The sequence below is a fragment of the Eumetopias jubatus genome, unplaced genomic scaffold (genome assembly GCF_037043125.1).
Source record: "Eumetopias jubatus isolate StellerSeaLion01/CBP00866 unplaced genomic scaffold, mEumJub1_p1.0 scaffold_10, whole genome shotgun sequence".
Taxonomy (NCBI): domain Eukaryota; kingdom Metazoa; phylum Chordata; class Mammalia; order Carnivora; family Otariidae; genus Eumetopias; species Eumetopias jubatus.
In genome coordinates this window covers 48,974,067-48,998,153 of record NW_028274816.1, presented here as the reverse complement: position 1 = coordinate 48,998,153, position 24,087 = coordinate 48,974,067, and the positions used below count along the sequence as shown (strand labels likewise).

The following is a 24,087-nucleotide window of genomic DNA, read 5'->3' as shown; positions in this document are numbered from 1 at the left end:
CATTTTTTGATAGTCTCTTGTTAGGCACTTGATGTGAAATTTCCCTGCCAGAAATATAGCATACAGAGCTGCCATGCTTGTTTGACCACAAAATTATTTTCTTCCATTTTCATTAAAGTATTAGTGTTTTGGGGCACCTGCCTGGTTCAGTTGGTAGAGCATGTGACTCTTGATCTCAGGGTTGTGAGTTCGAGCCCTACAGTGGGTGTGGAGATTTCATAAGAAAAAAAAATCTTAAAGTACTAATGTCTTGTGGAACATACTTCCAGAAATTTTGAGTTAATGTACTGTCTCCAGAAGACCACTGTTCACATGAAAATGATACCAGGCAGGAGAAACATACTGATTAGTGAAAACTAATTTTATTATACTACTTTTTTTTGTGTTACATTTTTATATAAACATTGTACTGTTTACAAATTTAAAATTTGAAATCATGAATGGGTCTATTATTCTAGACGAGTGATTTCAATGACATCTGCCCAATCTGAGCAAAGTGGATTTGGAAGTACAAGTCTTAATGTATGACTAAAGTGACATTACAGAGGTTTGTAATAATATTCATTTTTATTTTGTGGAAGATAATAATTTTTTTAAAGATTTTACTTATTTATTTGACAGAGAGAGCACAAGCAGGGGAGCAGCAGGCAGAGGGAGAGGGAGAAGCAGGCTCCTGCTGAACAAAGAGCCCAATATGGGACTCGATCCCAGGACCCTGGGATCATGACCAGAGCCAAAGGCAATGACTTAACTGACTGAGCCACCCAGGCACCCCAAAGGTAATAATTTTTTGTTGAATGCCAACTTCTCATATCTGTTGTTGTTCACTCCTTTTTTAAAGCTGATGAAGCTAAGATAAATGAGAATAAGAAAAAAAAACCTAAAACATACTGAGGTGAATAACTTTTGAGGTGAATAATCAATAATTATCGAGGTGAATTTTTTCCAACATGGTTACATTGCTCAAGCTAAAATCTGATACCAATTAAATCACAACAAATCAGGTCCCTGGGTATTCCTGGTAAATTGTTTTATGTTTTATAATTGTTTTAGTAGACTGTTGAGTTCAATTTATTGAACTTTATTTGGAATGTTTGTGTGTATCTTAAGTGATACTGGTCCAGATTTTGCTTTCTAGGGCCTATCCTCATTTACTTTTATTGGGATGTTTACCTTATAGAATGACCTAGCAAAAGTTTGTTAGAGGTGGTACGCCTAAGTGGCTCAGTCGGTTAAGTATCTGCCTTCAGTTCAGGTTATGATCCTGGGGTCCTTGGGTGGAGCCCCCCATCGGGCTCCCTGCTCAGTGGGGGTCTGCTTCTCCCTCTCCCTCTGCCCTTCACCCACATTTGTGCTCTCTCTCTCAAATAAATAAAATCTTTTAAAAAAATTTTGTTAGAGGCTATCTATTCTTTAAAACTTTTTAGTGCCTGCAAAACTATAAAAAATCATAACCACAATATTTTCCTTTGCTTATAGATTTGTTCAGGTTTTGTATAGTATCTTGAGTCAACTTTGATGATTTAGGTTTCTCTAGATAATTCATTCTCTATATTTTTATACATATTGAAATATATGTATATAGTAAAATATATCTTTAAAATTTTTAATTCTCTTTGATATGTGGCCATTTCACCTTTCTCACATAAAAAGCTCTTTTTTTCCTCCATTACTGCCAATTCTATACTAACGGCCTTTTCAAAGAGAACATCCTTGGATAAACTCTGTTTTATTAACTATTTCATTAATTTCTACTTTTATTGTATGAATTTCTTCCTGGTATTTAGCTTAGTTTTTTAAAAAATTTGCTAAAAAATTATTTTCTGGCTCAAGCTAATGTGTTTTTTTTCCCCCAATTTTTAAAATCAACTGCCTGTTACACAACAGGCACTGTAAGTGTGAGGACAGAGTGATAAACAAGACAAACAGTAATTCCTCAATCAAGTTTTCTAAATGCATTAAGGTCATTTCTCAAATTTTAAGATTTTATTTATTTCAGAGAGAACAAGCAAATGCAAGCATGAGCGGGGGTGGGGGGAGCACAGGGGGAAGCAGACACCCTGCTGAGCAGGGAGCCTGATTTGAGGCTTTATCCCAGGACCCTGAGCCCAAGGCAGACGCTTAACTGACTGAGCCTCCCAGGCACCCTGGTTATTAATTTCCTAACAGGTAGACCTTTGGTTTCCCACAAATTTTAACTTGTAGGCATCCCATTATCATTTATCACTAAGTGGTCTAAAATTTCAGATTTGATTTCTCTTAAGCTTTATTGTGGAAATTTTCAAATACATGCAAAGGTAGTAAGAATAGCACAGTGAACTCTATGTACCCATTATCCAGCTTCAACACTTAATCCAGCAACATTTGCCAATCTTGTTTCATCTGTTCCTCCATCCCTTTTTTTTCTGAAGTATTTTAAAGCAAATCATAGACATGATGTAATTTCACCCTTGAATACTTCAGTATGGATCTCTAATGTATGAGGACTTACACCCACATCTACACTGCCACACCCATGCCATCATCATGCCTAAAAATGAACAATTGCTTAATATAATGTAGTATCTATTCTAGGTTTATGTTTTCACAACGATCTAAAAAATTTTTTCATTTGTCCAAATCAGGATTGTATTGACTATATTTTCTTATTTCTGTAAGCTTATGCTCTGGCATTTGGGGACTCGATCCGGGAGAGACTACCAGGATCCTAGCAAATTCCTAGACAACAAACAATTTTTTTTTTTAAGGGAGGGGAAGTCGGGACAGGGGGAGAGGGGTAGAGGGAGAAGGAGAGAATCTTAAGCAGGCTCCATGCCCAGTGCAGAGCCAGACAAGGGGCTCAATCTCACAACCCTGAGATCATGACCTGAGCCAAAATCAAGAGCCACATGCTTAACTGACTGATCCATCCAGGTGCCCCAAACAACTCTTCTGAGATCATGCCTTTGATTTGCAAACCAACCAATCCAAATTCCCAAGTGTTTCTTTTATCAAACTCTCACAAACCAAGCCAATATTCCTCCTGCCCAAATCACCCCAGGGCCAGGTAACCAGACAACTAGGGACCATCTCTATTAAACTCAGCCTGCCAAAATTATTAAAACTATCCAATCCCAGACTTTCTCAGTGTACTTACCAATGTCACCCATTCCTGGGGAAAACTTCAGTAAAGGCTCTGTGCCAAACTCTGCCCTCTCCCACTTTCTGCCTCCCAACAGAACTAGGTACTTTCCCATGTGGCTCTGCAGGCGTGCAGCGCCTCCTATTTTTAGAGATCTTTGAGTATAAACTTCTTCCTCATGACAGTCATTTCCATGTCTGCATATCCTACCGTATTTGATTAGAGTAAATCCTGGGTACATTTTAACACAAGGATCCCGAGATACTCCACACCCTGCATTTAATTGATAGGTCTCTTAAGTCTTTTAATTTGCAACATTGTTTTTATTTTGTCTTAACATGTATTAGTTAAAAGACCATTTATTCCGTGAAATTTTGTACATTCTGTGTTTGGTTGTTTGTTTCCTTGTGTCATTAATTTGTTCCTTTATTCCCCAAGTTTCCTATAACTTGGTAATTAGATTTAGAGACTAAGTTATACATCTGGGTCAACATTTGGGGCAAGAACACTTAACAAATGATGCTACATTTAGCCATTGCATAACATCAAGATGCACACAGTCTGGCTGACGTAACTGAAATGTTAATGTAGATCAGTGGGTCCTGTCATTCTGCTCCATTAAAAGCTTACTATCAATCTTTTTCACCTAATGATCTTTGCATCCATCAATATCACCACCAAGATCCATTATTTCATAGAAAGTGATTTTTCAAATTGCCATTCCTTTGACCTTTATTAGCTAGATTTCTCTAATAATAAAGAGCTGTTTTTCAACGTTTGGTTGTCTTAAAATATAGGTAATAAAGGAAAGACAAAATAAATGCTCCACTTTCCCCCTTTATTTATCAATAAGTGCCTAATATGCTTCATACCTGACCAGTGTATTTGGTCAGGGAAAAAAGGAAGCTATCAAAGGCTGTAGTGGTCATGACAAAAGGATATAGGAACCAATTTGAGGAGATTCCCATTGGCCAAAAATAGGACAGTCTGAGCATAAAAAGGCTACAATGTATTTTTAAAAACACAAGAGTTGTAATACAAGTGATTTTTAATTTCCAAATAATTTCTTTTTACATTACTCTTTGTTGATTTTAAATTAAATTTAGACTGGGGCCAGAGAATGGAGATTATAGAATATCTGTTTTGTTTTTTTTTTAAGATTGTATTTATTCATGAGAGGCAGAGAGAGAAGCAGGCTCCCCATGGAGCAGGGAGCCCAATGCCGGACTCCATCACAGGTCCCTGGGATCACAACCTGAGCCGAAGGCAGACACTTAACTGACTGAGCCACCCAGGTGCCCCAGAATATCTGCTTTTTTATGAACAAATTGAAAAAGAATTTCTGTTTTAAAGAGTAAGTTATCTGAGGTTCAATAAGGGTGAGTGTTAGTGGAAGGCATTTCTTTATTTGTTGTACCCATAGTCTTTCATACGACTTTTCAAAGGAGTAGTATTAATGATAACAAAATTTAGTTGCTTAAAACAATCATTTTATTATATCTCATGATCTTATGGGTTAGGAATTTGGGCAGGGGCTCATTTGGTAGGTTCGTCTATTTTATATGGCATCAACTGAAGTCAGTCTGGCATTCAGCTGCTGGCTGGTCTGGAGGATCCAACACTATTTTACTCAAATATCTGGTGTCTTGGTAGGCATGTGTGGAAGACTGGGCTAAGAAGGGTGCTCTTCCTTTCTGTGTAGTCTTAGGGCTTCCCCATGTGGTCTCTTCAGCAGAGCAGCCAGACTTTTTAACAAAATTCAGGGCCTAAGCTTAAGACAGCATTCCAAGAAATGAAGTAAAATCTACCAGTAAAGCCTGGGTCCAGAAACTGGCACAGCAGTACTTCTACTAGTCAAAGCAGTCACAGTCTGCCCATCAGGGATGTAGATTGCAGCTCTTGACGGTGGGAGAGAAATGTCAAAGAATTTACAGCAATCTTTATTCTGCCACAGTATTACCATTTACAAATGAAAAAATTATAGCACAGAGCAGTTAAACATCTTACCAGCATAATACAAGTGGGAAGGTGACTGGACAGAGATGATGTGTCTCCCACATTTTTACACTGATAGGATTAATTTTTAGAATAAATGTGAAGTTTATCAGGTTTAAGTGATGGTAGAATACATTAAGTTAACATACTCTTTTAATGATATAAAACCTCTCATGCCAAGTCAGTTCCCTGTATGAAGGAAGCAAAAGGGATTAATTACTACAGTCATAGAGTGTTCTACAAGACAGGACTGAAAAACTATCTTATATTTTTACATTATGAATTTTCAGATGATGGGTAAGGTGTGAATGTTGTCTAAAGGCCTTCTTACATTCTTTACATTCATAGGGTTTCTCACCAGAATGAATCCTCAGGTGTTGAATAAGGGATGAATTAAGTCTAAAAGCCTTCCTACATTCCTTACATTCAAAAGGTTTTTCACCAGTATGAATACTCTGATGGAGAGTAAGTTTTTGGCGCAATCTAAAGGCCTTCCCACATTCCTTACATTTATAGGGCTTCTCACCAACATGAATACTCTGATGTTGTGTAAGTTGTGAGAGTAATCTAAAAGCCTTCCCACATTCCTTGCAGTCATAGGGTTTAACACCAATATGGATACTTTGGTGTGAAATAAGTTGTGAGTAACGACTAAAGGCCTTCCAACACTCCTTACATTCATAAGGTTTCTCACCAGTGTGAATTCTGTGATGAAGAATAAGATGATAACCACGACTAAAGGTCTTTCCACATTCCTTACATTCATAGGGTTTCTCACCAGTATGAATTCTCTGGTGGAGTGTTAGTTGTTGTCTCACTCTAAAGGCCTTCCCACATTCCTTACATTCATAGGGTTTCTCACCAGTATGAAGTTTGTGATGTACTCTAAGGCCAGAGCCACACAAAAAGGCCTTCCCACATTCTTTACATTCGTAGAGTTTGTCAGCAATATTAAGCTTCTGATGTCGAGTAAGGTGTGCATACTGTCTAAAGGCCTTTCCACATTCTGTACATACATAGGGTTTCTCACCAGTATGAATCCTCTGATGGAGAGTAAGTTGTCCACGCACTCTGAAGGCCTTCCCACATTCTTTACATTCATAGGGCTTCTCACCAATATGAATTTTCTGATGTACTCTGAGGTCTGGGCCACATATGAAAGATTCTCCACATTCCTTACATTCATAGAGCTTTTCACCAGAATGAAGTCTCTGATGTCGAGTAAGATGTGCAGTCTGTCTAAAGGCCATTCCGCATTCCTTGCATTCATAGGGTTTTTCACCAGTATGAATTCTATGATGGAAAGTAAGCTGTTGGCGTACTCTAAAGGTTTTCCCACATTCTTTACATTCATAGGGTTTCTCCACAAAATGAAGTCTCTGGGGTGAAGTTAGAGATGTGCGTTTTTGGTAAGAGGACACTTTTTGAGATGCAGTTTTCATTTGACTGAAATATCCCTCCTGTCCTTCAAATTTTCTTTTGGACTCCCAATCACTTTTTAAAATTAGGCCCTTAAGGCCATGGTTTTTAATTCTTTCCATTATCTTCCACTGGGGTGAGTTTATTTCGTGAATGTCATTTTCCGAAGAGAACTTCTTGGTCTCATACCTGGTCTCTAAATCTAAAAGAAAGTAAGAGAGCAAACAAACACATGGTTTCCTTTTTTTAAAAGAAGTAAAATTTCTAAAGTAGAAATAAAAGACAACTAAAGTAATACTCAGTGAAATTCTAAAAATCAGTTATACAGTTTGAAAAAAAAAGGATAAGGTAATACCAAGAAAAATGAAAGTTCGTGTTAAGAAAGTGAGACTGGTGATTAGTAAACATTTTAAGGCAGTGGGTCTCAAATTGAGATGTAGAGTAGAATCACAGAGAACTTGTTCTAAATATTGATGTTTATTTATTTTTTAAAGATGTATTTATTTGAGAGAGCACACACATGCACATGCGTGGGCGTGCACACCCACACACACACCTACACACACCCCCCCATACATGCATGCTCGAGCAGGGGGAGAGGGAGAGAGAGAATCCCAAGCAGACTCCACGCTGAGCACAGAGCTTGACCCAGGGCTCGATCCCATGACCCTGAGAACATGACCTTAGTTAAACCAAGAGTTGGATGCTCAACCAACTGAGCCACCCAGATGCCCCTAAATACTGAGGTTTAGATACCACCCAAACCACCTGGATCAGATTCTACAGTCCTGGCCAGTCCTGTATTTAACAATCTTCATGCAATTCTGATGGAGATGAAAGGTTAAGAATTCATACTTAACTTTTTTCAATAATTTCTTTTTATTCTTAGACTAAAATAAAAATTGCTATGGTTAAAAGGCCTCTGCTTACCTATAACACATCATCTCAGTCTGCTCTATCTCCCCAAATCTTCTGCTTGGGTTCTTTGCACTGCTGGCTACTTCTCATCCTGAGGGTTTTTTTTTTTTAAGATTTTATTTATTTATTTGACAGAGAGCACAACCAGGGGAAGCGGCAGGCAGAGGGAGAGGGAGAAGCAGGCTCCCCGCTGAGCAAGGAGCCTGATGTGGGGCTTGATCCCAGGACCCTGGGATCATGACCTGAGCGGGAGGCAGATGCTTAACCAACTGAGCCACCCAGGCGCCCCTCATCCTGAGGTCTTAGGTTAAAAGTCACTTCCTTTAAGGCTGACTACTATCAGTATCTAAACCTATGTTCTTATATATGTATTGCATAGCAACATATGTCTGTGTTGAAATTATATATTTTTAAATGTTTCCACTTGTTGCTCTCCTTTCCTTACCCCTAGACTTCTTTAATGGCAGAAACAATCTCTACTTTACTCTCCATTAAATAATACATTCAGGGGCGCCTGGGTGGCTCAGTTGGTTAAGCATCTGCCTTTGGACTAGGTCATGGTCTCAGGGTCCTGGGATCGAGCTCCATGTCAGACTCCCTGCTCAGTGAGGAGTCTGCTTCTCCTTCTCCCTCTGCCCCTCCCCCCCGGTCGTGCGCTCTCTCTCTCTCTCTCAATAAATAAAATATTTTTAAAAAATAAATAATACATGCATAGCACAAAATGAGTTTCACTCACTGAATTCCCATGGTTCTATACTCATTCTTTTTTTCTTTTGAAGAGTTTATTTATTTGACAGAGACAGAGATAGCGAGAGCAGGAACACAAGCAGTGGGAGTGGGAGAGGGAGAAGCAGGCCTCCCCCCCGAGGAGGGAGCCCAATGCGGGACTCGATCCCAGCACCCTGGGATCATGACCTGAGCCGAAGGCAGACGCTTAACGACTGAGCAACCCAGGCGCCCTCATTCTTTTTTTTTAAGGTTATATACTTATTCTGAATATATTTCTGTCTCTAATCTCTCACATATTACAACAATGATTAAATATTCCCTTTATTCATCCAAGCTAGTCCAGCTAAATATATAAATGGAAAATGGTGGTTATATACCCTTATACATCCTTTCATTGCTTAAACCCCTTATCTATCTTCATATAGCTATGAGCTACTTTTTCCTTTGTCTCCACATCACAGTAAAAGTACTGAGGAGTTCTATTCATTAATCTCTCTTCAATTCTATTACTCATCCATTTTATAATGTTCATCTGGTTTTGTTCCCTCATCTCTTTGCTCAGGTCTCCTTTCCGTTCCTTTAGAGGCAAGACCGTTCCTATATTTCCTAGAAATGTGTGCCAGTGATTTTCCATACAGGAAAACATGTTTATACTTTACTGAAGTTCTTATGAAATCCTTAGCAAAAAAGAAAAGAAAAAAAAAGATGCGATATGTAAGGAACTCACTAATAGGGACAAAGGGGTCTTGCAGTCACTTGAGTGTGAAGAATCTGCTAACAAAGGTCATGTTGGATTTAGAGAGAAGATGGTAAACCAATAGGAGAAACAGCCAGAGAAACATTTAAGTGCTGAATGAGTTACATATGAGAGAGAAAAAGGAAGCTGTTTTCAATTATTATATGGTCTGTATAAAAAGGTTGAGATAATATAGACTTTTAAAAAAAATTTTTTTTTTTTAGAGATTTTATTTATTTGAGAGAGAGCGAGCATGAGAGGGGTGAGGGTCAGAGGGAGAAGCAGACTCCCTGCTGAGCAGGGAGCCTGATGCAGGATTCGATCCTGGAGTCCGGATCATGACCTTGGCAGTTGCTTAACCAACTGAGCCACCCAGTTGCCCTAGACATTTTCCACTAAAGCTGGAAATAATAAAATTTTAAAAACCCAAAACTAAATCCACTTGAAATTTTAGAAGTCTATATTAAATAACTTTTAGATCAATAGGGAAATAAATTCCAAAACAGTATTTTTGTTTTTTAGAAAACAATGGTAATAATAATTTTAAAATTCACACTAAATTAGTATCTACAAAATATAAGCATAGTGCTTAGAAGAAAATTTAAAAACTTAAATACAGCAATAAACATGAGAAAAATCAATTAAAAATCAAAGAAATCAGAAAAATAAACTGAAGCAAAGCAGAAGAAATTAATTGATATAAATGCAGAATTAGAAAACAGAAAAAAAAACTAATACATAAAACAAAAACTTTCTTTTAAAAAACAAATCAGCAAAACAGATAAAGCATTAGTTAACACAAGGAAAATAGCAAGAAAGCACACAAATAAGAAATGACAAAGTGAAAATAACCATGAATACAGAGGATAGCTGAAAAAAAGATTACTGTGCCCATAAATTTTAAAACATAGCTAAAATGAGTAATTTTCTAGGAAAATATATTTACCAAAACTGGCCACAGAAGAGATACAATGCTTAAACATTAATTTCCAAAGAGTAAATAGAGAATGTGGTCAGACTTACCATCTCCTTCTCCTAAAAAAGAAGCTTTAAAGAACAGGCCATCCAAATTCTATTTAGACTGAGAACTAAGAAAAAGGAGGACTTCCGAACTATTTTCATAAAGTAATATTGTACTAAATAAAGGTCACTAATAAAAACTGCATACCAATTTTCTGAAAACTGATATAAAAATTCTAAGCATCTAATAAAACAGCACATTGACCCGGTATTGTTTATTCAAAGAATTTTAGAGTGATCCAATATGGGGAAATCTATGAAAATAAATCAACATTTTTTTAAAGATTTATTTCTTTTTAAGATTTTATTTATTTATTTATTTATTTGAGAGAGAGAGAGAGAAAGCAAGAGTGAGAGAGCACAAGCAGGGAAGGAGCAGCAGGGAGCCCAGATGCAGGGCTCAATCCCAGGACCCCAAGACCACAACCCAAGCCGAAGGCAGACACTTAACTGATTGAGCATGCCCCTATTTATTTATTTTAGAGAGAGACAGAGACAGAGCTGGGAGAGAGGTTGAGGGAGAAAAGCAGACTCCCCGCTGAACAGGGAGTGCAATGCGATGCCGGGCTTGATCTCAAGACCCTGAGACCATGACCTGAGCCTTCTTTTTATTCCTCAAACATGCAAAGTTAACTTCCTCCTTAGGCCTTTTCTATTGGCTCAGAAGGCTCTTGCCCTAGAGAGCTTGAGCTCTTCATGGCTTGAGCCTTCATATCTCTCCTCAAAAAAGTCTTCCCTCATTTGTCTACTTTTCTGTATGCAAGTTATATACTTCACTAAGTTACTTAAAGGAAGAAAGAAACAAAGGAAGAAAAGAAAATGAAAGAAAAAAATGATCTTGTTTAAGATGTCTAACTTTGAGTCAACAGTTGTCATTTTGGCTAAATATTTCCTGATTAAACTGATATTATCTTATTCATCTGGAACCTCTGCATTTCATTGTTTTTTCAGCATTAACAATGGTAAATGTCATTTAATTATCTAAATGTGAAAAAGAAAATAAGTTAGGATTGGGACAAAAAGCGTGTCTTTACTTCCTGTAGTAGACAGTGACTAAGAAGATATAACGTTATAGACAGTGTGGGCACTGAAATGGCCTTGTTACAAAACAAGAACTCAGCCTAAAATGGGTCTCCTCAGCCAGACCTGAATGTACAGAGAGCAAAATACAAAATGACAACATATGTCTCTATATAAAGAATTTTGAGGAATTTTTTTTAAGTAGGCTTCATGCCCAGCATGGAGCCCAACTTGGGGCTTGAACTCACCACCCTGAGATCAAGACCTGAGCTGAGATCAAGACCTGAGCTGAGATCAAGACCTGAGCTGAGATCAAGAGTCAGACGCTTAACCGACTAAAGCCACTCAGGTGCCCCTAGGATCTTTTTTTAAGAAGACATTCAAAGAGAAATGAAAACAGCAGAGAGGCAGAAGCTAAACAAAGAGATCATTGTCCCCATACTCTATTACACTCATGTTTCTTCCTGATATGAAGGTACACACACACACACACACACACACACACGCAGAAAAAAAGCAAAGAATGATACTCTGTGATCTAAGGATCTATCTTCTAGAGTAATTCATATGAAACTTTGATTGCTGATAAAACATTTATTACTACAGTGTCAAGCATATTTTTCTTTATAGGCTTTTATTTCCCCAAAAAAGGTTTTTCAGACCATACCTAAAATAGCCTTTTAGCCCACACCATTTTCTCTTCCCTTACTCTTTTTACTTTACTTCATAGTACTCTATTAGCTGAAATTATATTTGCTATTTATTTACAGTTACTATGTGTCTCTTATTACAAGGTAAATTCCATGAGGACAGAGACTTTTTGGTTTTGTTTACCACTATATGGATAGTGTCTAGCACTGTGCCCAGCCTAGAGGTAGGTACATAAGTCAGTCAGTCAATTTATCTACTATTTATAAATGCAAAAGAAAGCAGCTGAGTCAAAAAATACAGAGAGTGGTTGTCAGTAGGGAACAAAGAGAGCACCTCTCCACCCATGCCCCCTTCAAAGGGGAGGAAAATTTGAAACAACAACAACAAAAGAGTGGTAAATGAGATAAAGAAATAGTTCTATTAGTATCCCTAACTAAGACCTTAATTTGCTCCTCGGGTCTTAGACCTTTTCTCTTCAGGCCTTGGACCTTTATTTTTAAGTTTTTTTTAAGATCTTATTTTTAAGGGCACCTGGGTGGCTCAGTCAGTTAAGTGTCTGCCTTTGGCTCAGGTCATGATCCCAGAGTCCTGGGATCGATCCCCGCCCCCCTCCCCCCTCGGGCTCCGTGCTCAGCAGGGAGTCTGTTTCTCTCTCTGCCCCTCACCCCACTTGTGCTCGCTCTCTCTCTCTCTCAAATAGATAAAATCTTTAAAAAAAAAGTTTTTATTTTTAAATAATCTCTATGTCCAATGTGGGGCTTGAATTTACAAACCCAAGATCAAGATTTGAACACTCTACTGGCTGAGCCAGCCAGGTGCCCCAGGCCTTCGACCTTTAAAGAGGACTCTGTAAACAACCATCAGTAGAGTGTGCCTCTTCCCTAACTAATTGGGTGGTTTCCTCTGTGATGGCTTCCCCCTGCTCAAATGGCTCTCACTCACCTGGATATCGCCTCCTTCCTTTCCTCACAACTTTCCAGGGCTCTTTTCCTTGCTCCAATAAGGAAATCACATCTGGCTTAGAAATGAAGCATCCTGGTTAGAAGAAGGTGATATGGAAATAGAAAATAAATTCAAAATTACTTTGATTCAGTTTTGGTTAAATTTTTTTTTTAAGATTTTATTTATTTATTTGAGAGAGAGAGAATGAGAAATAGAGAGCATGAGAGGGAAGAGGGTCAGAGGGAGAAGCAGACTCCCCGCTGAGCAGGGAGCCTGATGCGGGACTCGATCCCGGGACTCCAGGATTATGACCTGAGCCGAAGGCAGTTGCTTAACCAACTGAGCCACCCAGGTGCCCCAGTTTTGGTTAAATTTTTAATTAACTATAAGTCAAATGGGAATTGATAAAGCCTTTAGAACAAAGAAGGGCAAGATGATTAAAAAATATTCACATTAAGGTTACATAATAAATAGATTAATTTATATTCATACAAGTAATCCTTCCTGAGAGGCAATAGTGGTTAAGAGCACAGATTACCTGAGTTCAAATCCTGTCTCTGCCACATCTCAATTGTAAGATCAGTAATAGCATCTATCATACACAATTGTTGTGACAATTACATTAACATATATCCATATCTAAACATTGCCTAGAATATGTACTCGGCACTATATATACAGTTGACCCTTGAACTATGCGAGATTGAACTGCATGGATCCACATATATGTGGATTTTTTTGATACAGTATAGTACTGTAAAAGTATTTTCTCTTCTTTATGATTTTCTTGACATTTTCTCTTCTCTAGCTTACTTTATTGTAAGAATACAGTATAATACATATAACATATAAAACATGTGTTAATCAACTGTTTATATTATCAGTAAAACTTCTGATCAACAGTAAGCTATTAGTAGTTAAGTTTTTGGGGAGTCAAAAGTTACATGCAACTTTTTGACTGTGTAGACGGTTGGTGTCCCTAACCCCTATGTTGTTCAAGTGTTGAATGTATTTTATTAGCTATTATTTATTGTCGTTGTTTTGCTGAGAGGAAAACAAAAAGCTTCTGGAGGCATTTATTATTTCTTCAGATGTTCACACAATGTTAAGTGCAAAGTTCTTGGATTTTTAACTCTCAATCATAAAAGTAGGTAAAAATCAGTAAGTTTATTAACAAAAGGAATGAGTTCTCTTGAACTGTAAATAAATCCTGTTGATCCAACTTATCACTGCAGATATTATGTGTTCGTTTGATAGATTAAAAACTGAGATATAGAGTTTGGCTATTTTCCTTACATGTATAACAACAAATAAAACACCTATAGCAATTCTGAGTTCATACACCAAGTGAAACCCGAGTTCTATGACACAAGTAAGGCCAATTCAAATCCAGCCCTTTTTCATCATTAAGGCCTGAAGGCCACTTAAGGATGAGGAAGATGAATATGCTTAACTGAGGTATTCACTTCCAAACAAAGAAAGCTCAAACCATTCACTGAGAAAAGGTAGCAGAAATTTAGATAGTTTCTTGAAAGATATTCCTGAAATTTCCAAAGAAAAAAGCAGATATTACAGTGAACAGGTCTAAATTACTAGAGGCAGAGAACCTTACCCAGTGAGACCAAGTTGCTGTAATTCTCCAACATTACATCTCTGTACAAGTTCCTCTGTTCCAAGTCCAGGTATTCCCACTCCTCCTGAGAGAAGACTATGGACACATCATTGAACATCACCGACCCCTGCAATGACAAACCATATAATACATTTGAAGTTAAAGAAAATTTGTTTTTAAGATGGAAGAGATACTGGAGGACATGGACCATATGGCAAACCAAAAGGCTTAGGCAAAGGCTTAGGCTAGAAGCCTTTAACATAGTGAGTTAGGAAATGCTTCATGCCTGAAGCAGCATGCCTATGTGCTCTTGAAGAATCCTGTTGCTACAGGTGCAGTCTCTTGAATACTCTGGTGTATCTTGATCATCCAAACATGTCTGGGAAAGAAAAAAATCAGTTTTCCAATTAAATAAAATATTTTAGATAAGCCTCTGCCTGTTATATGTCTCCCTCATAAATTCTCAAGAAATGTGAGTTCTTCCACCCTTTCCCCTTAAAGAACAGATTTTTTAAAAGTTTCCTTACAATATTTGTTAGAAAAGGATCTGAATATAGTTAAAGAATTTCTTCCAAGTTCATCATTGAATCAGACAATATTGTAAGCATTTTTCCATTTATGACAGATTCTTTAGTGAACTTTAAAAAAATTGTATAATAGTCTATGTGAGGGATATATGAGACTTAATCATTCTTCCATTTTGGTCTATACAAAATATTTAAGGTACTCCTGAGTTCTGAAGGTCCACAACTACGTATGTATCTGCACAATCTTTCTACTTGTTATCATTCTTCATCTTTAACTGTATGCATTCCTCGTTCCTGACTTAGAGGATATGGATGTAGATTTTGGATACTGGTGATCCAGATTCACAAAGTTATCATTCTAGACCAGCATATCCTGTTGAACTACAAATGGAACCTTATTCCTAGTGTACAACTCTTAGGGATTCCCAGAAAAGATCCTTGATCTCTCTGCATGCAAGACCCAACAATATCTCTGCCCAGTCCTAAAAGTCTCACAAAACATGAGATTTCACCATATATTGAGGCTGAGGTCAACCAACAGCAAATCTTATCTTAAATACTTGGGAAACTCAAATCCAGAAACATCCAGTTTCCCCATGAGTAGTCAAATGGGCCGATCCTCTTTCATCAACTCACAAGAGATGGTCAAACATCTCCCTCAAGTGATTTCATTTCTGCCCCACTACAACCCTTAGCAGAAGACCGAGCACGTATAGGAGATGCTGAATGATTTTTTTCAATGAATACATGAATGACTGGGGAAAAGAGGATTCACAGGATAGGTGTGCTAAACAGCCTCATCCCTCACTGGATTTGGAGGATGGGAGAAGATTCCTAGGCTCTGATAGGAAGTTTCAGGATAAAAAAAATGTTCCTAAGACATTAACATGAAAGTATTTTCAGAAGGAGAAAGAAACAGTAACTTACACGGGCCATGGTTTAGAAAATCAAGAACTGGTCAGTCTTCCTTGGGGTTTAGTTGTCTGGAGAGCAGAGTTCACAGAGGCCAGAGCTGAGGGAGGAAAAGGAGGCCATAAGATCAGATAGGCCTCAGAACTCCTAAAATGGCTGGAGTCCATTCGTTCTTTCCCCTCCTTTGACCTTCCCAACATACACACACACACACACACACACACACACACACACACACACACACACACACACACTCTGAGGGAAATATGAGGGAGTCTGGACAAATCACATCCCTTTACAGAAATTCCAGGGCTAGGGGCGCCTGGCTGGCTTAGTCAGTAGAGCATGCAACCCTTGATCTTTGGGTTTTAAGTTTGAGCCCCACAATGCATGCACAGATTACTTAAAAAAGTAAAGTCTTAGAAAAAAAATTAAAAAGGAATTCCAGGGCTGATAAAGGGCCACATCATCTAAACAAGAATATCTTTCAAAGCCTCATAGGCCTGCTTGGATTCATCAGCTACAAAGAGAGAAATTCATTAGAACCAATCCTGGCAGTCATTAACCACTGTCAAACTGCTGCACTGGTACCCTGCTGGCCTGCCAGCCTGCAGCCAGGACAGTAACTTCCAGAATCTTCTGGGCTCATTACTCTTTTCAGTCAGAATCAACTGCACTGCTTTCCTGCATGACTTATTTGCCATTCTCTTTCTTACAACCTAGGCTGAAAAGGTGTGGATACATGCTCTCAACAGGTAGACAACACATATCTACTTATCAAAGACTTTCATAGGATGGATATTTTATATACATTAAATGGATCCTCAGGATTGCTATGCAGTATATAATTACTTATGTGATGGACCAGAATATTCACACTAAAAGAAGTAAAATCACTTGCAGAAATTCAGTTAAGTAGCAAAGCTAAATTTGAAATCCTTATTTTTCTAACCAAAGTCAGCTCTCAATCAACTCTCTTGTCTCTGAAACCCAGAATCTCTTGTTCCATGAGCATGCATAACTCATTAAAAAAGCAGAAATAACACAGGAAACCCCCAAAGACATTTTTTTTCAAGATTTTATTTAATTATTTGTCAGAGAGAGAAAGAGAGAGAGCACAAGCAGGGGGAGTGGCAGGCAGAGGGAGAAGCAGGCTTCCCACTGAGCAAGGAGCCAGATGCGGGACTCTATCCTAGAACTCCAGGACCTTGACCTAAGCTGAAGGCAGATGCTTAACTGACTGAGCCCCCAGGGGTCCCCCCCAAAGACATTAGAGTACTGATGCCCGTATTAGCAAGTTTGTAAGGAAATGAATATTCTAACCTGCAGATTGTGTAAATTTAAAAGTATGTACAGAAAGCATTTAAACCATGCACATCTTCTGACTCAGAAATTCTACTGGGGGGATTAATTCTACTCTGTATATGTGCACAAGATATAAGAATGTGCTGACAGACATTAATCAAAATGGAAAAAAGCTGGAAGGAACCTAAATATCCTGCGGTAGGAAACAGATCAAATAAATTATAAAGCACCCACAGAGTGAAAAAGCTTGTCACTTAAAAAATGATAATACAGATCTTTAATTGGAAAGATGGAAATATGTTTACTACATATTGCTGAATGAAGAATGTAGGTAATAACAGTTGTGAGTACTGTGATTCTGTTATAGCAGGGCAAAAAGACCTATGTGTGTGTGTGTGTGTATATATGTGTATATATTTATATTTATGTTTGTATGTGCACAGTAATCACTAAATACTAAGCTTTTAAAAATACATAACGACTGCAGCACCTGGGTGACTCAGTTGTTAAGCGTCTGCCTTTGGCTCAGGTCATGATCCCAGGGTCCTGGAATTGAGCCCCGCATCGGGCTCCCTGCTCAGTGGGTAGCCTACTTCTCCCTCTCCCCCTCCCCCTGCTTGTGTTCCCTCTCTTGCTGTCTCTCTCTGTCAAATAAATAAATAAATAATCTAAAAAAAGAAAAATACATAAGGATATACAAAATATTCAAGATGTGTAGTCTTCAGAAAAATAAAATGAACATGAATACATTTGTAAAATATACATATATATCAACATAAAGAGACACTAAGAGGCATCAACAGAAAAAAATCTGCAAAAATTGTTCATTTACCCATTGTGATCTTAATTTTCTTTTTGCTTATATTTACTTAATAATTTTATATGGCAATATATACTCTTGAAATATATTTTTAAAATTTTCTAAGTAGGAAGCTTTCTTCAAATAGTTGAAAGAGACTCACTTCTAAAGCAGTCATCTCTTGAAGGAAAAAAACTGCTGTTTTTTTTTCTCCTAGCTCCCAATATCTGATCCAACTCTATGATTTATAAGTTTGTTCACGTATGTTGGAGTTTTGCCCAGAAAAGAATGGTTAAACACCCCCAACTAATGCCTTGTTTCACTGCTGCTGTCTCTCTTAACTTCTTGACTCATACATTTATCTTGCTTCTGAACTAGTCATTTTAGCCATGATGCCCTCCAAAGAGCTGCTGAATCTTCTTGTCCTGTTGGTCTCATTTTGCATCAGCATCATGAGAATAAAAACTATTAAGGCCTAAGACTTATTACGTAAAATCCATTTACCTACACAGAAATCCTCTGGATTTGGTTATTTTTTGGCACAACCTGACACTGCTTGCTGTAATCAGATGATGTCTCTCCACAGAACTCCCAAGCTGTGCTATCTGACTTCTTCAGATATTATACTTAGTCTTATTCTTCTAGAGGTTTATCTACCTTGATAGATAATAAGCAACTTAAGAATCACAACCATGTCATTTTAGTCACTCTATATTCCCCAAGTACTAGCACAGGATCAGGCATATTATGAGTACTTTATAAAATGTCTGATAATTCAACCTAGAAATTCCATTTCTAGGAATTTATCCTTAGAAAATTTTTATAAAAGTACATAAAGAGATATATGCAAGGAAGTTCATCAAAGAATATTTTATAACCAAAAGTCAGAGTACCTTAACAGTAAGACAACCGGCTTAAATAAACTAGGTTCTATGATATGATAGCATATTACACAATTATTGACAGTGATGGTACTAGTTCATATTAATTCATGAAGGAAAATATCCATGATAAACTGCCAAGTACAACAGGCAGACTAAAAAGAATATCCACAATGTTGGGAGGTGACTGACTCTCATATATGAAGAACACAGGCTTTGCTGTCTTGATCCAGGATATGAATCTAAGGTTTGACAGTTGTCAACTAGGAGACATCAGACATGTTAGTTTTCAGTGCCACTGTTTCCTCACAGATAAACTGGAGAATAACAGTATCTACTTTATAAAGTTATTAAAGTTAAGTAACATAATACACATAAAGCACTTAAAATACCTCATTATAAGCAATGAATAAAATGAAAACATGACATGTCCCATATTCCATGTATTAAAAAAGTATCTTTGGGCGCCTGGGTGGCTCAGTCGTTAAGCGTCTGCCTTCGGCTCAGGTCATGATCCCAGAGTCCTGGGATCGAGTCCCACATCGGGCTCCCTGCTCCGCGGGAAGCCTGCTTCTCCCTCTCCCACTCCCCCTGCTTGTGTTCCCTCTCTCACTGTGTCTCTCTCTGTCAAATAAATAAAATCTTTAAAAAAAATAAAATAAAATAAGTATCTTTAATAAAAAAACTTTAATTCTTTGATAAATTATCTTTAATAATTTTTTAATACTAGGATGCCCTTTCTCTTTCTCTTAAACTTTTTTTTTTAAGATTTTATTTATTCATGAGAGAGAGAGAGAGAAGCAGAGGGTGAAGCAGGTTCCCAAGGAGCAGGGAGCCCAATGCGGACCTTGATCCCAGGACAGGATCAAGACCTGAGCTGAAGGCAGACGCTTAACCATCTGAGCCACCCAGGTGCCCTAAAGATTTTATTTATTTATTTGACAGAGGGAGAGAGAGCACAAGTAGGCAGACTGGCAGGCAGTGGGAGAGGGAGAAGCAGGCTCCGCCGAGCACAGAGCCCGATGTGTCGCTCGATCCCAGGACGCTGGGATCATGACCTGAGCCAAAGGCAGACGCTCAACCGACTGAGCCACCAGGCGCCCCTACAGTAAACATTTTTAAAAAAGATTTTATTTACTTATTTTAGAAAGAGAGGGAGTGAGAGGAGGGGGAGGAGCAGCGGGGAGGGAGAGAGTAGAGGAAAGAATCTCAAGCAGACTCTGTGCTGAGCATGAGCCCGGTGTGGGACTCGATCTCACGCCACTGAGATCATGACCTGAGCCCAAACCACGAGTCAGAGCTTAACCAACTGAGCCACCCAGGCGCCCCTCTTTTAGGAAACTTTTTTTGAGATTTTCAGGACTGCTCTTTCTTACAACATCACTAAATTTTAGAACTAAGTTTGAGAATGTAATTCTTCTTAATTAATAATATTAGCAAAAAAGATTCATAGGAATCAAGAAGTAGAGCAAGGCCCCTTTTGCTCTCCATCCCTAGCAGCTCCAAAGAGACACTATTTGGCATCATAAAACTCAACAAATTTGATTTGATAAGGTATTCTGAACACATTAAAAATATTTGATCAAGTTCTTCTGTATAACATGTTTGAATATTTATTGTTACTAAGACTTTCTCCCCCGTTATTATAAATCTCTACTTAGCAACCTTGAATTACTTAAAAAAAAAAGGGTTTCTGATTCTGAAAAGATATCTTACTTGATAACTTGTTACCCTAGTAAATGTTTTCATAATCCTAAAATGTATAAAGTCTTCAAAAGTCTTTCAAATTAGAGAACATTGTACTCTGTACAGACAGCAATATAATAAATCTTCTGACTGTACTGGATTTCAAAGTGTTGGAGAGTCTTTATCTCCTTAAAAATCAATTTTTGTGATTCTATTTTACAGAACAAATGTACACAAGTGCACAGAAAAAATATTTGGAAAAACATCAAAATAGTTCTTCACCAAAACAATGAGCTGCCTTCACTTTGTTCTGTGACGGAATACAATCAAGGTAAGCCGCATTCTTAAATGGGGTCAGAGGCTTTTGGCTAGGAGTCTTTTCTCTGGCGCTCAGATATCCGACTGGGGCGGCGGCGGTGGGGGAGGGTCTTCCCCGCGGGTGGGCTCGAGCGGCGAGACGGCAGAAGACTCAGCTATGACGCTAGGGTCGGAGTCACACAGTCCAGGCTGTGCACCCAATTCAGTCACACAAACGCCATCACCCACTAGTCCCGACCTCACAACCGCACATAGTCCTGATGTCACACTGGGGCCCCGTCACGCCCACAGTCACCCAGATACACAACTACAGCACCGCCGTCCTCACGCACACTCGGGCCTGAGATGAGCGGCTCGCAACGCTCTGCGGTGCTGCAATGCTTCCCTTCCCTCTCCTAATCTCCAGGCCGCAACGCCTTTCCTACAGATGGCCGGAACCAACCCTGCGAACCAGGACTGCTCACCTGGGGTGTCGCACCTGCCTCACGGTGATGCTCCGTGTAAGCGAGAACAGGACGCAACCGGCAAGTCCACACACAGCCCTCGGGGCTTAACGGGCCGCGCGCAGAGGCTGCTGGGAGCTCGCGCTGTAGGCACTGAGTGCGCCGGCGCGACCAGCCCGAGGGAGCCGAGCATCTACCCCGCCCGCTAGCTGAGTGAGGCGGAGGTCTGGGCGGGCTTCAGCCGGGGCGGGGCGGGGTTCCCGGCTCTTTGTCCCGAGGAGTCCCGACAGGGCCCGGAGCGCTGCGGGGGCGAACGACTGGAGCCCCAAAGGGGGATGTGCAGCAACGTGACTCTCCGTAGGACCTACTCGGATGGCGCTGCGTGTCTGTCTTTGGAGTGGTTTTGGGTGCGATTTTTTCACTGGGTGTGGCCGGTTTGTGTTTGAGAGGTGCTACTTCGCGGATCGGAATGTGGTTTGTGAAGGAGATTTTAACTGGAATTGTCTGGCAGACTGTGGAGGACCGAGAATGTTGTGGTAGCCTGTGAGAGAATGGGTTTGACAGTGTCTGTGAACGTGTCTGTAATTGAACATTTAGGTGGCGCGGTTTTGATAGATTTTCTTCCCCTAGGCCTTCCCTACAGACCGTGGATGGAAGTCACTCAGTGTGTGCTGATTGTGTGGCAAGTGTGTGTGCTTCTGGTGTGTTCCTCAGGACTGTGACGAGGTAGGATGCTTAGATGGGACCAGGACACTCACTCTCCTCGACCCTGAAATAGGGAAATGAATGTTCCATTTTCAAGGAGCATCATCTTTACTGAGGGATTTGGTGAAAAAAAAAACCTGATTTTTCTGGAGAATTATGTATTTACATTTAATCACTAGTTTATTATGGAGAAGAATGTAAACAAACATAACTTTTAAAATAAGATTTCAAAAGAAATTCCTGTCATGGAGTAGTTTATTTGCTTCTTCTCCGGATTCCTAGAGTAGGCTGTTACTCTTAGTGTTAAGGGGACTTTGTTGGGAAGATTTAAGAAGCCCTAGGCTAAGAAAAAAACATCTTTTTTTTTTTAAGATTTTATTTATTTGTTTTGACAGAGAGAGACAGCGAGAGAGGGAGCACAAGCAGGGGGAGTGGGAGGGGGAGAAGCAGGCTTCCCTCGGAGCAGGGAGCCCGATGCGGGGCTGGATCCCAGGACCCTGGGATCATGACCTGAGCCGAAGGCAGACGCTTAACGACTGAGCCACCCAGGCGCCCCCAAAACATCTTTTTTTTAAAAAAAAAGATTTTATTTATTTGAGAGAGAGCGAGCCTGGAGGACAGGGGAGGGGATGGCAGAGGGAAAGGGAGAAGCACTCCTCCCTGAGCAGGGAGCCCAGTGTGGGACTCGATCTGAGGACCTTGAGCTGAAGGCAGACCTAAACTGACTGAGCCACCCAAGCACCCAAGAAAATACGTCTTTACAGAAAAGGGAAGCAGTATGGCTAGAGCAGACAACCCAGGATTAGGGAGTCAAATATCTTAAGTTCTAGATCAGATATTCTTCTTTGTTAAAGGAGGGCAAGAAACTTGTTTAAGACTCAAAGTATCAGTTCATGCTGACATTACTAATTCAGATTTAATGTTACAAAGGTTTTATTCTTACCTTTTATATTTCTGCTTTTTTTCTCTAATGATCTTTCTCTAGAAATCCTGGTTCCTAGTAATATTAGCATATTTATATATTTGCAGTAACCTAGAATGGCCATAAAATAGTTTAAAATGGTAATGCCAATATTATTACTAACAAGAAAGCTAGTACATACAATTTTAGATTATAGTTATTCTAAAGCAGGGGTTGGCAAACTACAGCCTGCAGGCCAAATCTGGCCTGCCATCTGTTGCATAGCTAGTGAGTAAAGAACAATATCTATCTTTTTAAGTGGTTTAAAAAAATCAAAAGAGTAATATTTTGTGAGGTGTGAAAATCATGCATTTCAAATTTCAGTGTCCATAAATAAAGTTTTACTGGGAACATAGCCATGTTCATGTATGCATTGTCTATGGCTGCATTTGAGCTACAAGGGCAGAATTGAGTAGTTATGCAGACTGAATGGCCTGCAGAGCCTAAAATACAGTCAATTCTCATTATTCACAGTAGTTCTATAAAGTTGTTGCAAACACTGAATTAGCAAACCATTGCTCCTAAAGGAAATACGGGGTTTCCTCCAAATATCTGATGACATTTTCTTCAACCAATCAATACATACCTGGTTTTATGTGTTTCTAGTTGAAGACACAGTTGGGAGACCTGGGTGGCTCAGTCGGTTAAGTATCTGCCTTCAGCTCAGGTCATGATCCCAGGTTCCTGGGATGGAGTCCTTCATCAGGCTCCTTGCTCAGCGGGAAGCCTGCTTCTCCCTCTGCCTGCCACTTCCCCAGCTTGTGCTCTCTCTCTCTCTGACAAATAAATAAAATCCTTTTAAAAAAATACACAGTTTATGTATAGTTGATTCATCAACATTGGACTCATGGCCAAAAGCACTATAGCTCATGCCTGAATAAAGCTGATCTAATACATGTATTTTCTCTGTAAGGCACATCACAGACTTGTGCTTAGGAACACTAGGCAGCACTTCAGCACTATGCTTTGGGGTCATTTGAAACAGCAAAATCACCAATAAAAGCACAAAAGGAAAAAAAAACCCATGGTACTAAAGAGACTGAAAAGAACACTTATTTTTTTTTTTAAAGATTTTATTTATTTGACAGAGAGAGACACAGGGAGAGAACACAAACAGGGGGAGTGGGAGAGGGAGAAGCAGGCTTCCCGCTGAGCGGGGAGCCTGATGCGATCCCAGGACTCCGGGATCATGACCTGAGCTGAAGGCAGATGCTTAATGACTGACCCACCCAGGCACCCAAAAAAACACTTATTTACGGTATAAGAGCTGAAACAAGAAAGCGGAGGGTTACCTTATTTGACTTCAGCTGAGAACATGTGTGTCAAGGGACTCATTTTTCATTTTTCTTCACATGTCCATGAATGAACACAAAAGTGCTGCAGGTAC

The 24,087-nt window shown here is 39.2% G+C and overlaps 1 protein-coding gene and 1 long non-coding RNA gene across 5 annotated transcripts in view; one reads left to right on the top strand and one right to left on the bottom strand.

Moving 5' to 3' along the window:
• The first annotated feature begins 659 nt into the window (after positions 1 to 659).
• LOC148163204 (uncharacterized) lies at positions 660 to 22,137 on the top strand. The gene is made up of 3 exons (XR_015769385.1): positions 660 to 779; positions 20,496 to 20,604; positions 20,998 to 22,137. It is a non-coding gene; the product is annotated as an uncharacterized LOC148163204 (long non-coding RNA).
• The window catches only part of LOC114198943 (uncharacterized), a 55,034-nt gene continuing 35,536 nt past the window's right edge, over positions 4,590 to 24,087 (bottom strand). Inside the window, exons 1-6 of one of the 4 annotated variants that reach the window (XM_088028446.1) lie at positions 21,056 to 21,173; positions 15,618 to 15,702; positions 14,450 to 14,542; positions 14,164 to 14,290; positions 12,552 to 12,644; positions 4,590 to 6,737 (exon numbers count right to left, since the gene is read on the bottom strand). In XM_088028446.1, the coding sequence (XP_087884572.1) occupies positions 5,380 to 6,737; positions 12,552 to 12,644; positions 14,164 to 14,290; positions 14,450 to 14,542; positions 15,618 to 15,626 (1,680 nt within the window). In that variant the 5' untranslated portion in view covers positions 15,627 to 15,702; positions 21,056 to 21,173 and the 3' untranslated portion in view covers positions 4,590 to 5,379. Of the gene's footprint in view, positions 6,738 to 12,551; positions 12,645 to 13,650; positions 13,656 to 14,163; positions 15,703 to 21,055; positions 21,174 to 24,087 lie in introns of those variants that run through there. The other 3 variants (XM_088028447.1, XM_088028445.1, XM_088028451.1) reach the window with 3 other exon arrangements.